Genomic DNA, 14,685 nt, shown 5'->3' on the forward strand with positions numbered 1-14,685 from the left:
GCCACCGCAGCTGATACTAATGTGTACTTTCTGCCACGAGAGGGCATAAGCAGCACTGGGATATATTAAGAAAAGAGGATGGAAGTAGGAAGAAGCTTTCGGATGCTTCATGAGTGTAATAAATTTCTCCAGCCAATATTGAATAGCTCAGATAAATGCTTTTCTTCTCCTTATTGCTCCCAGCATGTTCTGGTAGGAAATAAGCCTTGGATAATGGCTGCTCAAACTGTCTTGGGGAAGGCCCTATCAGGTGGGATGTCCTTCCTCAGTTGGCACGTGTGTACAAAAGGAATAGTGAGTGCTTTGTTCTTGTCTCAGCAGGTAGAAGAGCTGAGGGATATAAGTGGTGGTTTGTGCTTTTGTTCCTGCTGGCAGGAACAGACGTCTTCTCGGAGCATGGTCAGGGATGTCCTTTTCTCTTGCAGCGTGCTGTGGAAAGAAGCCTCCAGGATGAAAGCAAGCTCTGGTCTGCCCTTCAGGTGCTGAGCTGCCCACTGTAAGGACCAAAAAGCCTTGCAGCTGTACTAGTCCCAGACACTTTTAATAAGATGTTAACTTAAAAACATTGTGTTGCTGAAGACACATTTCCTGCAGTCGTTTTCCCTGCTACAACCCAAAAAAGCTTTCTTTTATTCTTCCAGTGAGCAGTGTTGATACTGTGGATGCAGAATATAGGATGTCATACTGCAGGAGGCAGCCAGTTGTCTTCCATGTTAGCATCTGCACTAGGTTTTGGTTTTTGGTTGTTTGGTTTTTTTGTGATGCAGATGTGTGAAGATTAGGCTAATTTCTTACTGCTTCTTCTGTCAGAGTATTGAACAGGTATTCCCACTTCTTGCTGTTATGGGGTCTTTGGTCAAGATGATTGTAATATTTTCAAGCAAGCTTCACCTGTGTGAAGTAATGGATATGTATACTGCTCTCGTATTTGCAGTTGAAGTATGCATAGAATTCCACAGGCAAGACAAAGTCAGAGCTTTCTAGAGGATGTGCTTAGTTTTGGAAGCTTTAGATGGGACATTTTTGAAGAAAAAGAATTTCTGAAAAATTATTGTTAAGCATTTATCAGGGTTTCCATATGATCTCTCAAAATTGGACCTATATTACTTTGGAAAACCCAGTCAAAAATGCCTAATAGGGAAAGCTTACATAGTTTTTTCTCTTTCCTTCTGTCAGTTTTCTAGAGTGCTTAGTTCCCTTTTGGAAATCTTGTAGGCTTCTGTTGCAAGGATGCTTTGAAAGAGTAACTTCCTGTATTTGTAGTGTCACAGTAGTGTCTAGTGTACGAAGGACAGTCTTTGCTGGACTGTTTATCACTTCTGAGGAATTTAATCTGAAAATCTGACTTTCTCAACATTTATCTCCTCTTCAGTCATCACAGTCTAGCACCTTATCCAGGACACTGCAGCTGGTAATTTGGGAGGGAGTCTTACTGTCTGCTGGATGGATCTAGATCAGTGCTAAGCTTTTGTTTTGTATTGAGTTGGGTTTTTTTTTGAGCACCCCTCTCTGTTAGACAGGCTGCCATTAGGAAACTCTAATGTGCTCTGTTGTACTTACTTGCCGTGTCTTGAATATTATTCTCAGGAATCTGAGGCTCATTTTTTCAGGTGTGTTTTGTGTCTATGCATGAACAGCTGTTTGAGAGGGTATGATTTTTTAGAAACCTGGGTGAGATGCAAACATGCAAAAGGAGGTGGGCAGAGGCAATGGTGTTCCTGCTGTTTCTGTGCTTTGGGTACAGCTTTACCCTTGAGAGGTGACTGCAAACTTCCATGTAATCTTCTCAAGATGGTCTGTTCTATGTGTTAACAGCTAATTGTTTTAGCAGTAAATCAGTGGGGATAAGAACATGATCTTCTGGTGTCTGTGTTGCTGGGGGACTGTCTTTGCAGACCTCTGGGCCCTCTGGTTTATTGTCAGTATTCTTCCCCAGAAATTTGCATAGAAAACAGTGTATTTCTTTATTTCCTTGTGTCTTAAAATGTCATGTATAGTGTTAGCCAAACTATATGGCATAAATGCAGTAGGACTGCTTTGATACATGGACTGGTAATTAATTACTCTGTGTTAACAGGGTACATGTACAAACAAAACATATTTTCATGCCAAGCTGGACTGGCTGGACTCTCGGGGTGCTCTTTGTCACAGTTTTTGCCCATGATTGTCTGTGTTCTTTATTAGATTAGCTGTGACTGAATCCTAAACTGTATTTCATCATGGTTTTTCTAAATGGCTCTCTGGCCACTTCTGCGGCTAAACCAAGGCAGTTTAATGATCATGTGCTTTTCCCTTCCCATTCTTCCTCATTTCTTTTTCTGGTGTCTTAGCAGTACAATAGGGGCCTATGGACTCTTTCAGCTCATTTAATTTCCATGATCTGATGTTCACTGATACCATGGCTTGAGGCAGCAGTACCTGAGATTTCCAGGTAGTTTTCTATCCAGGTTCTGCAGAGGCTCAAGATTTTTTAGTTTCTGAACTAGGTAAGATCAGATGGATTTACCAGCGGTTGCCAGAGGTTTTATGTTTGAGTCCTCATCTGCTCATCTATGTACATGTATTTCTGTTCAAATATATACTTTTTTTTGTTAACCTCTTTAGGTCCTAATTAAAAAAATTCTCTCTAAGTGCACAGCTAGTATATAAAGGACATACATTAATGGGACACTAAGTTCCTTATTATAAGTAGAGCAATTCATTGGCTCAAAATGAAATGTATGCTCAGATGGTCTCCTGGCTTGGAGCAGTTAAATGTAAAGACAAGCTCCTGTAGTGAGGTATGTTCGCAGAATGCTGGCAGATGTGCTCTGTCTCCTGTCATAGCTCAATAATGTTCAATAAAGTTCAAAATATAGAAGCCGCCAAACTAAATCCTCAGTCCTGTACAACTGTTGTCGTTGTCAGATGCTCTGCATGTTTCAGAATTGGGAACTCAGGGAGTGGAGTGGGTGCTCTTTGATAGAACCTCTGACCACAGGACTATCTGTGTAAGAGGTGGTGAGTGCTGGGTGCCCCTCCTGTGCTGCCCATTTTGCTCTCCTAGCTTTTGTTGAGAGCACTCCTAGGCGTTTGCCATGTGCCAAATGTGAACTTAATTGGCTTTGCGAGTGGTCACTAATCTTCTTTCTCATGGTAGTTAATGCAATTCATAGGCACTTTATTAAGACAAATACCATTATGCTAACAAGAAATTTGAATATAGCATTTTTGAAAATGTTGCAGAACTGTTATACACCATAACTCTTCTGTTCAGCCTCTTAAGGAGCCCATGGATGCACAGGAAATACTGGTAGTTTTCAATAACCAAAGAGAGCAGTTGGGAAGGTGTATTTCTTTGAGATGGGGGGAATTTATTGATTTTGTCTAATAGTAAATACCATGTGAATAGTTCCATTGGATTTGGTGTCACTACTCAAGCATAAATAACACCACATGCTTTATTGCTTTCCTCAGTTTAAAGTCCAGAACTGCATTTTTGTAGGTATATTGTATTCTAGACCCACTAAAAAGCACATGTTGTCTCGACATGTAATTGTCTCTGACCCTGTAATTGAAGAGCGTGCCGAAGCATTGAAGTCCAACTTAAAAAAACTTCCTTAAGCTTTTTCCCCTTGATAAATTGAAAGTACATGTTTTACTTAGGAGAAAGTGAATGGAAAAAAAGACAACATCTGACTTTCTCTGTGGGGGCTAGTCTCCAATGTTTTTGCTCTTGCCTTACTTTCTTGTTTGTCTGTACATTGCCCCCAATTAGGTAACCTTCAGACTACCTCACAGTTTAATATTGAGATGAGTATTGAAGTAAGGCCACGTGCATTTGGATTCTGTGACTTGATGACCACAAGCTTTAGGGTGGCATTTTTTGTAGGCAAGATTCACGATCATTTGGTATCCCCCTACCCCCCAAAATAATTACCTTTTATTTTCATCAAATGTTTGCCACTGATTCTGGAGTGCGAGAAGGTTTGCAGTGCATGAAAGCAGGCACAAATGCAGTCTGTACCGCTTACCTTCAAAATTTAATCAGTTTGACAGAAAAGATTGTTATGGCTTTTTAAAATGAAATTTAGCTTTCTTCTGCACAGAAAATTCTTCTGGATAAGCTGAAGTGGCAGTTAATGTACCGGTACAACTGCTTATTTTGTTTTCTGGTCCAACATTGCTCCTTTTCTGATAGCTTGTATTTCTTTGGGTAGCTTCCACCCTGCAATGAATGTGCATTGAACCACTTTGCAGTTACCGTGGTGGTAGGGCCACGTCCTTATCCTTGAACAGCTTATAGCCTGACAGTGTGTTAACTAGCATGTACATCGTTTAATCTTTCCTCCCTGCATCTTTCTGAGTGCACAGATACATGATTAAGATACCATTTGGCAACTAGTCAGCTTTAATTGCTCATGGTATGTGCAGAGTAATGTGTTCTGGGGGTTTTTTAAATTTTTTTTTCTTTTTTAGCCTAACCCTCTTATTGCAGGTTAAGCTGTGCCTTGCAGACAATTACTGCAACTTAGCTGCCTGATAATAAACTGTTTAAACCACTGTAATTTCGTCATGCGCTTGGACCATCAGACATAAGGCGTTTAAGCACCACCTAAAAGGAATCGTCATTTAAAAGCATCAAGTAAGCTCAATATAATTCAAACGAGTACAATCTGTGTGCGTGAAGAGGAGATGTGGATGCTTTTAAGGAGCAGCATCTGCTTTATAAATATGAGCTATGAAAGGCTTCCAAATGTCCCCTCTGTTCATCAAATGTGAATGTGATCTTCTCTTAGGAAGCCATCTGGAGCAGGCATGCTACAGTCGCTGCCTTGCTCTGTGCCATTGTCCTGTCTGTGCCTCAGAGTGACTTGTCTCGCTACTGCACACTCAGTGATTGTTTCATGGGTTGTTTGAACGTCGAGTTTATTGCCAAGCGTTGGCACATCGTAAAAACATTTTGTCTCCAATGTTTTGCTGGTTTGGGGGGTTTTTCATGCTTTGGGGTTTTTTTTCTGTCTTTCCCCATAGAAATATTGTGAAAGGAGTGAGGAGTCTGCGAGAAATACTACGAACTGTGGAAACAAAAGCTACTCAGACCTTCAAAATGGTAAGGGGATGGGAGATGGGAAGGTGGGGCTGTCTGGTATGCAGGAATTCTCTCTACTGACCGTTGCAGTTGCACAAAAATGTTTACCCTCACTTAGATTGATTGCTGCCTTTCTCTCTCTCTCTCTTTTTTTTTTTTTTTTTTTTTTTTTTTTTTTTTTTTTTTTTTTTACTTTTGGAAGTGATGTGTCAAGGGATCCTCAGAGAAATAGAGGTGTATTTAGTTTGACAGTGCTGTCCTCAGGTGATGTTGGCTTGTTTTCTTTCTCAGTTTCAGTGTGTGCATGCACACCTTTCTGGATTTGCATGTGGAAGTATTAAGTACTTCTGGCTCTTGCAGCAATTGGGGCTTTTTTTAGACTGAAGTCCTTCTGTAAAACCCTCTTCAATACAGTAGAGTGATTTTTAATTGTGGGTTTTTTTGATGTTGGCATTCTGCATGCATCCTTTTATTTTGAATGCCTTTGGTAAAGAAATCATGGAGAGAGTTATTTATGTGCCTGTTTAACTTCTTAAACCTGTAACTGCTTCTTCCCTGTCTCCTGTTTAAGATATCTTGTCCTGAAGGTACTCAGGAAGTGACAAGGTCAACAGCATGGAGAATAACAGTCTTGAGAATGTGAATGAGAACTCTGCAGCCCTAAAAGCATTGATGTGCTTACAACTAAACTTGTGCTTGTTTCAGCATTGTGTTTTATGCAATTTCAAGAGAAGTTCAACAAGGGAAGGGGGCATGGGTTTGCACAGCATTTTGGAGAATACAGATGCATGGGGAAGCCTTGTGCAGGGAATTAAAAGAGGTGACTTCAGTAATTGTCCGCTCAGATGGTTGCATCCTTTTCCAAACTGAGATCAGGGCTCAGGGGTATTTTCATGCTTGCCTGTTTTGTCATTTTGCTGAAAGGAGTCTAATCTATACCATGACAGAATGTGGCTCAATTGCTCCTGTCCCCGTGCAACTGGGGAGAGCTGTACAGTACCCCTGGGGGATTTTTCCCTAAGGGAAACTCTGAAGGTGTTCATTCAATAGTTTTTCCTGGGATTTCTATTTTACTGCAAGTTACATTTTCATTTTCTTATTTCTGTATAAAGAGCTGTTGAGAGGGCAAAGGGAGGAACGTGCTTAATTAAACAAGTTTTTCAAGCGTGAAAGTAAAATACACAATTTATTTTTTTTTCCTAATTTGTGGGATCACAGTGTTCTTCAAGCATAATGATGCTTTTTTTAGCCAAAGGCAGTAATAACATAAATCAGAGTCTTGGCCTGTTCTGATTTGTTTGGTCTTATTCAAAACAAGAGTGAAGCTAATTTACACAGCTTCTGTATTGTATGTTAAAATCAAAGACACTAGAAGTATTTGGTGCTTGCCTTTTGAAAGGCTTTCCACGAACTGTACTCCTACCTCTGTGTGAACTAGTAGAGATCTTTCTATTGCTGGCATATTATTTTCTCTTTCCCCTAAGACTGCAGGAAAAAAATATAGGAGAGTTGACTCCTCAGGGTAAAACTGACTGAATAATTACACACTGAAATGATAAAATGATACTGGCTAATGTTGCAGGGCCCTAGGCTATTTTGCTGATAGTTATTTGCTATAAAAAGCATAGAAGAGCTTAGTTAGAAACAGACGGCTTTCTGTAACTTGTCAGTAGAAGTGCATGGAAAGTCTTGGGGTTTCCGGGGAGTTGTACGTGACAATAGTTCTTTGAGACACCGTCGTACATTCAGATCGCTGCCTTTTGCTGGGTTACATGTATGAAACCTCCCTTTATGCTGTTAAGAAACTGGGCACACTACTGTGGTTGCATTTCAGATTAGTGCAGTGAATTCATGTGTGGTGGGCGAGGCGAATGAAAATCAAGGGCTTTGCATCAAAAGAAGTTATTTTTTTGAAACTAATAACAGGAACTTTAATCTCAGTGTGATTTATTTGATCCAACTGATGTAGATTTTTATCACACCTGTGCTGGTATTTAAAAGAAAATGACTTGATGGCTTTGTAACACATTTCAAAGTGTAAGTTGCATATAAAATACTTATGTGGTAGTCAGAGAAGTTGTATAATAGTATTTACAGGTATTAGGACAGAAAGACTGAAGTTTCAGCTTGCCTCTGTTTTGTGCAGTATTTACTTTACAGCTTACAGTGGGTATGCTGCTTAGAATTCTCAGAAGCTGTCACAAATTTTGGTGTCTCTGAGCTTGGTTGTATGCTCATATATTTATAATGCGAAAAATCAGAGATTTGTTGGGTGGCAGACAAGAACAAATGCCAAAGATAGCTAACTTGACTTTGCAAAATTTGCCCCGTTTTGGGACCAGTTTGCCAGGTACGTGTATGAACTGGAAAGCAAGTATTTAAGGATCCTTGTTCACCTGCGGTCAAAAAAGCACATGTGATGTCGCTGTCTCAGTATAAAGTTCCTCCCTCCATCACTGCAACGGAAAGAGAGAAGCAGGACTAAGATGAAACTATTAAAGACTACGGAAAGAGCAATATTAACAGATAAAAGGTTGATTTTTAAACCTAACACAAAAGTAGCCTCTGGTCCGAGACTTGCATACAAAATTCAGAGCCTGAAAGTGCAGTGTAGTGTCATCATACCCTAATACTACAGTACCTTTTGTGAGATTGTCTCAGCAGTCCATGTGGCAGTTGGTTATCTTTGTTCACCAAAGCATCCCTTCCTGTCAGGCTTTCTTGAGACTTTTTTCCTACAGCATTGCAACTAGATCATGTAAATGCAAAAGTCTGGCCATTTCAGAGGAGCAAAGAAACTGCCACTTCTGTAGACTTTAGCAGCTGATTTAGCTTCTCTGGCTTTCTGAAAAGTGGTTCTGTCAAGCTGGTACATCTTCCCAAGGTGGAACATGGGGAGGGGTGAGTCTTTTGTGTTGGAGAAGGCTTCACTGATACATGTCTTTTTCTGTACTGTTCACTGATCTCTAGACTGCAGCTAAACAGCTAGCCCAAGTACTTCTCCATTCCCTCAGTGAAGATTGTTACTGGAGCCCTTTATCTGATCCGCTTCCTGAGTTCATGAACAAGGAATATCAGTCTTATGTTAGCAATCTTCTTTGTCGGAGGCCTGAGCTGTACACAGAAGAGAAGTAAGCGCTCATTTTTATTTGTTTATTATCAGGAGGAAGGAGAGTGTTTGAACACTCTTTGGTACTGCTAATTATGTCCCTGATTTTTGTATCCTTTTGTTTTTTTAACTTCCTGTCAAAAAGTCTGCTGGAAAAATAAAACTTGAACTTTGAGTGTTGGATTTTTTTTTTCCCCAGGAAGAAAAAAATCCAACACTCAAAGTTCAAGTTTTTTTCAAGTTTTTTTCCCCAGGAAGAAAAAAATCCAACCGAATAGCTGTCTTTGCTATGAAATTAAAGTAATCCATTTATGGTTCAGTATAGCTCATCTGAGATATATTTTAATTGTGTGAACCTGCAAAAGAAAGTATTGCCTGGCAAATGAATTATGCATGAGATGTTTCGAGTTACCTCTTCTCCTGTGAAATGAGAAAGAGGCTGACAGGATAACTCTTGACCTCCCTCAGAAAAATGTGTTCTGTCTTTCAGTGTGTACTGCCCTCAAGACAACGTAGAAGAGGCTCTTCTTCTCCTCTTAATCAGTGAATCCATGGTAAGCCAAAAATGAGCTTTGTGATATTATTAGCAGAAAGTAATATCTGGCATTTCCTTGTCAGGTCTTCTGGTTGGTTTTGTTTACAGTCTTCCCTGGATAAGCAGAAGCAAAGGTTTGGATGCTGAATGGAAAATGCGATCTATTCTTTTATTAGTGGCACCAATTTTATTAAATGGAATGTGAAAGAAGGGTTTTGGGAATTGTCTAGAAGAGGAAGTGACTGCATTCGTCATTGCTGCATGCAGGTTCTGACATCCAGATACACTGTCAGTAGACAGATGTTTCCATTCAAAACATCTGTGTGGATTTATGGATCAAGAATGAGAGGAAGGGAGCCTTGCCTAAAGCCAGGCATGACGGTGGTACTCACTGTGTGGCATTGCAGGATACAGTGCTGGGCTTACGTGCCTCAACCTGCAGTCCTTAGCTGTTTCAGTCCTGAGTGATCTTTGACAATTTCTCATGCTGGTAATACAGGGAATTTTGTCACATGCAGAAACATTCATGATAAACTATAGTGAAATAATAAGATTTCTTGAATTCAGAACATTGGTGGCTTTAAAAAATCCATTTAAAAAACAAGCAAAAAGTTGGAGGAAAAACAACTGCTTGGAAAACTGCACAGTAACTGTTGATAATTTTCATATCCTGAGAAGACACAAACAGAAAATGTGTAAGGAACGTTTTCTGAAAATATATGAGGAATGTGTATTTTGCTTTAATACAGTGTGGTCACTTGTAGTTCAAAGTGAGATTTTAAAACTTTGGAGCATCAGTGACCCTCTTTAAAGCTTTTAAACAGGTTTCAGACAAGTTGAAGAGATGCTGTGGAAACTTCTTGGGTTTTGCTTCCTTCAGTTTTTCTTTGTCTGGTTCTTCTGGCTCAAGTACTTCCCTGTTCCTGCAATTTCTTCAGCACATGGCAATTTAATATTGTTTGCTTTTAAAATCTGGGGAGAAATTGAAGAGGCAGAACCACTCCAAAATATGAAGTTGACTTAAAAATCATGTACATCTGAGTATTACAATGCGCTTTTTAGTGCCTTCTAGATTAATCTTCTACAGTACATCTGCTTTGTGTTTTCAAGGGCTTTTCTTCAGTTAGACGGGCTTTTCATAATTGCAAGTGGAACAAGTTTGTTGTTCGTTTGAAATTTTGTTTTTTGGTCTTGTGTTTTGATTGTTTTTTTAACAAAAACAAGTGGAGTGAGGGCTTGTAGAATATCATAGGCACTTCTATTAAAACCAAAAGGACTTGTGTCAGTGTGGCTTCTCAGGGTTGATTCAAGCGGAAGGATGAGGGTCTGGAGCATCAACAGTACTGGCTGCTCCAGCCTTTTCTGGGACTGTACTTGCAGTGAGAACTCTACCATCTTCTTCTGCTGAGGAGAGTGAAACTTATCCCTGTTTTACCCAATTTTAGTGTGTAAAATGGTGAACTAACTGGTCCTGTATCTAAGTTATGGATAAAGCAGTGAAAAAATGCTGTTGATAGGAACTGGACTGCTGTGCTGACTTTGAGGTTAAATAAGTGAGCTTGTGTATGCTTAAGTGCAGTCTCCAATATATAGGAACTCTCTGGAGGTAGATGTAAGGCATTTTGATCTGCTGCATATGAAACACTTAATTGAAGATCCTATAACAGAGCAGTGCAGGAACCATGTAACTATCTTCCTGGTTTTGGGGAAATGGAACATCAGAATCTTCCTCTTGCCATGAGTTTATTGTTCTAAATAAAATTCAGGCCAATGTATAGAAATACACTTAGGAACCACAGGAATGTGCTTCCTAAGTGAAGAACAGAAGGAGTAATCTGATTCTTATGTAAGTTTGCAATCCATAAATGTTTTCCTGTAGTTTCACTATTATGGTATGAAGGGAAAATTTTATTTAATTTATGACATAAGACATGTTTTCCATAACAGCATTGCTGTAGGCTAGTGAATTTTCTTATGTACAAGTTTGTTGTTCATTTGAAATTTTGTTTTTTGGTTTTGTGTTTTAGTTGTTTTTTTAACAAAAACAACTTACTGGAGCTCATGGAATGAGTTAACAGAGGAGCAGATTTCCAGTTGAGGCCTCTCTCTAATAATATAATGTTAACAACTGAATAAAACATACTTTCCTTCCTGGAGAGAGTGTCAATGGCAAGTGATAATGATATGTTTCTGTGGGCCAGTAAGCAACACAGTTGATGTTCGTGGATTTTGGCTGGATTAGGCATTCCCTCAGTATTTACAATTATGAGCCCCTTAAAATGAAACAGAAGTATGCAATTAGGTTGGCTTGCTGGGAGCTCTCCAACCTCTCTGACACTGTGTTCTGTCAGAGCAGAACTCACCAGGAAGGTACTTTGCCTGTCTGATTTTTAGAGACAAAGAGCAGCCATGCTGCAGTAACTCTTTCACAGGACCATTAAGCCAAACAGCTGCTTCTCATGGCTGTTTCTCATGCCTGACTTCTGCCACTCCATAATGACTTTGAGGGGGAGAAAATTAAGGGAAGGATGGACAGAAGAATTGTCAAGCTGTGGAGGGGACACAGAGCAAAGTTGTACTGGGGAGGAGCATAAATCATCAGAGAACCTCAAAGCAAATATGTCATAAATTTAATGAAAAGGAAACATGGTAGCTCTTTCAAGTAGTATATACCTTGGACTCCTTTGCTGCTGAAATTCACCCTATTTTTCTGTTTGACTTGCCTTCCTTAGGTAAAGCTGACATCTTCTTTACCACGATCTGTGTGACTCTCCAGAAGTTGTTACGGGGGAGTAGAATTGTTCCTTTAACGGGGAAAGGGGGAAATTGCCTTAAGGCTATTGTGAGACAGACCCTATTTCTCAGCAAGCCTTCTCTGGCTCTTAGTAGTGCAGGATTCTGGCTTGTGATTTCTTCTTATCCCTTCCCCTGGCATTGCAGGGGAGCCACTCTGCGTGTTCTAGTGGGATGAATATATTCTAAAGGGGCCATTAAGGGTTCCTTCAGTATTTCACTCACTCTGCCTCTGAGCCTAAGTATGTAAAAGGTTTTCAGATGATGAAATAACATGGTAGTTTTTTTCATAGCTTTGAAGATGCTTCTGTGGGTATATTAACATATAAAGTGAAAGCTTGTAGCCTGGCACTCTGCTCAGATGCCTCCTGTATTCTTTCTGTCCTGTTAAAAATGGTAGCCTTTTTTGTAAACCGAGGCGTCTCAGTAAACAATGAAAACTATCCTGGTTGTTGAGCTTGGCAAATGTTCCTCCTCTGTGCCAGCTGTTATTTAGTCACAGTCTTTGGCTGCAGAGTTCTCATGAAGGAATCTAGTGAAACAAATCAGGCAGCCTGAAGATCGCCACAGTTAGGGTGGTCTTTTAGGGGGGTTTGTGGCCTCCTTGCTACCATATCATTCCTTTTGCACGGCCTAAGTTACGGCATGGATGGGCTATGTTTGTGAGAGGAGGAAAATGCTCTCCTTTAGACCGAGAAGGGCAGCTGGTGACAGCCTTTACAAGCTCAGGCTGTGGTAGAATGGTGCGTTCCTGTCACATATTACAAAAAAATGGTCTGGCCTATTTTTAAACCTTTAGTCCTCTTTCTTACTTCATTCACCCCAGCTAAACCAGTGATAACTGTGTTTGTCAGGAGAACTGAGGACATATCGTGACCTGCTGCATTGTGGTTTCTCTGCATTACAATACCAGTGGGAATGATACTGGTTCCGACATCAGGGACTCTGGTGCTTTGAACTGCAGGGTGTAGACAGAGGAGGTTTGGCATGACTAACCCCTAGCTGCAGCTTTGTTTATTTTAATAGCTGTTCTCAAGGGTATTCAGAATTGACTGCACTTCCCTTAAAGTTAACCAGAAGTTTCTCAGAGCCAGGAATGGAACACTTTCTATTACTATTTGTGTTTACTTTTGAGGTTAAAAACAAAATCCAAAAAAACCTCTCAAAAAACCCAAAAGAAAAAGTTCTTCGTTTACACTTAGAAACCTTCCCCTCTCAAAGTGTACCATCTGAAATCCCTTTATTCAGTGCTGGCCCTTAAAACAAGGGATTTGGGCTGATGCTATCCACCAAATGTACCAGGTAACATGGATTATTTTTTTTGGCTCTGTACCCACTTCACTCATACTGGAAATGAAGCTCCTTGTATCCAAAACTAATAAATTCTGTGCCTGTGTAACAAAGATTAGAAATGTCATCCCCATTTTATCTCTGATTTGAATCCCTAAAGGCGATTTGACCTTGGAGAGCCTGAGAGCATGGAACAGATGGTGAGGGGGAAGTAAGATACTAGGACTTGTCCTGTTCTTTTTACTGGTGAGAACAAACTCGTGGCTGTGAGCATGCCTTTAACAGAATAAGATTAAACTCATGTATTTTTAAGCACAGAAATAATTAAAACCTGTTAGCTCTACATTCCCTAGTCCTATAGGAGAATAATCTTGGCAAAGGAGAATAATCTCTTGTTGCTTTTATAGGTTGTGGGGTTTCTTTGTTTATTTGTTTGTTTTTCATTTTTGAGTGGTGCCAAGCCCAGTGATGATACAACAGCTAGATGACCAGCATGAGTATTTTCTTGAGGGCTGTCAGACTATGGCAGCTGAAAGAGACAACTGGGGAATGGGATTGGCCTCTCTGTAGTTTGCTGCCAGATCACAGTTGTGCGCTTGTAATAGCAAATCTTACTGCCTCTTTAACTGGTTTGCGAGGCAAAGCTAAGCGTTTGGGACCTGCAGAGATGGATTGCAGGATGTTTCTGGTGGGAAATACGCTACGTCTGTTAATTGCCTCTTGAATAAATAGTTCTAATGTGAGTTACTTGAGACAGAGTAGAGAGCTTTTTTCTTCTGCTTTGCAGTAGGAAGTCTTGTTTCCAAACTTGCAAGGAGGATGTAAATTCTTGGAACATAGCTCTCTAAATCCAGATTACTACAAGACAGTATCCATAAAGAAACTTCCTTACTTTCTGTCTCTCTTCCTTATCTGTAAGGTTGTTGGGTGGTTCTGGATGGGTGGGTATGTATGTCTGTCTTGCATTCAGTGATGTTTCTGGTATTAGTTCTGTTACAGTACAAGGCATTAAAATACACCTCGAATATAAAAGATGTGCCTATATGGTCATTTTTGTTAAGCAATAATAATAGGCTATTATGCTGTGGCACCTGAATTGGGCACCAGTAACTTGTGGTCTGTTGCTTACCAGAAATGAGATAGATGCCATACAGTTCACAAGGGCGTAAGTTTTCATTTGCTGTGCTTCTCTCTGAAGTGGAACAAGTTGTGGTATCTGTGTGAGAGGAGTTTTTTGAGTTCCTGGGGCATGGTGTGTCCTCCCTGTTAAATCTACTTCTCATTTTCACAGCAGCTTTGCAGTCAACCCTGAATATTTTCTTTGCATATATCGGTGAAGGAAGCCTTCAAGTGCTGTGTAGAGATGATCAATAACTAAAGTGAGAAGTCTGTAGCTTCTTCCATTGCATAGGTTCTTGCCGCTGTGAGGAATTCATTCATTTTGCTGGCAGTACAGGCAGAACAGCCAGAACAGAGACCTAAAGGATATGGGCTAAATATTTTTCAGCTCTTAGCAGTAAAAGCATCAATTGCATGATTTCAAAGGCCTGTTGTCAGTCTTACATGCATAGCGTTTGTTTTTCTCTCTTAATGCTAGTATTGAATCACACCAATTACATTATTACAGTACACTGTGTAAAACATGCTGCCGTTCTGTATAGATGGGTTGCAGTGAATCTGGCAATTATGTCTATTATGGAAAGACACAAGTTAAACATTCGAATGCCCATGAATTAGGGGGCAGGCAGCAGGCACTCATTAAAGATTTTAATTGCTTTCTTTTTCTTCTTTGGAAGAAAGCAGGGGTAGCCATGTTTCAAAGTGAGCAATTAAAGGATACTTCATAGCTAACTGCTGTGAGAAGGGGCTGCTGCATGGAATATGCTC

General features: G+C 40.1%; 1 protein-coding gene across 3 annotated transcripts in view; it reads left to right on the top strand.

The window, feature by feature from the left end:
- Positions 1–14,685, top strand: part of TTC7A (tetratricopeptide repeat domain 7A) — a 172,968-nt gene that overhangs the window by 24,509 nt on the left and 133,774 nt on the right. For all 3 annotated transcript variants that reach the window (XM_027898243.1, XM_027898244.1, XM_027898245.1), the window contains 3 exons: positions 5,014–5,092; positions 8,042–8,202; positions 8,671–8,734. In XM_027898243.1, coding sequence (XP_027754044.1) covers positions 5,014–5,092; positions 8,042–8,202; positions 8,671–8,734 — 304 coding nt within the window. The remainder of the gene's footprint in view (positions 1–5,013; positions 5,093–8,041; positions 8,203–8,670; positions 8,735–14,685) is intronic.

The sequence above is a fragment of the Empidonax traillii genome, unplaced genomic scaffold, assembly GCF_003031625.1.
Source record: "Empidonax traillii isolate 1590-97213 ecotype Southwest subspecies unplaced genomic scaffold, ASM303162v1 scaffold586:size682069, whole genome shotgun sequence".
Classification (NCBI taxonomy): Eukaryota; Metazoa; Chordata; class Aves; order Passeriformes; family Tyrannidae; genus Empidonax; species Empidonax traillii.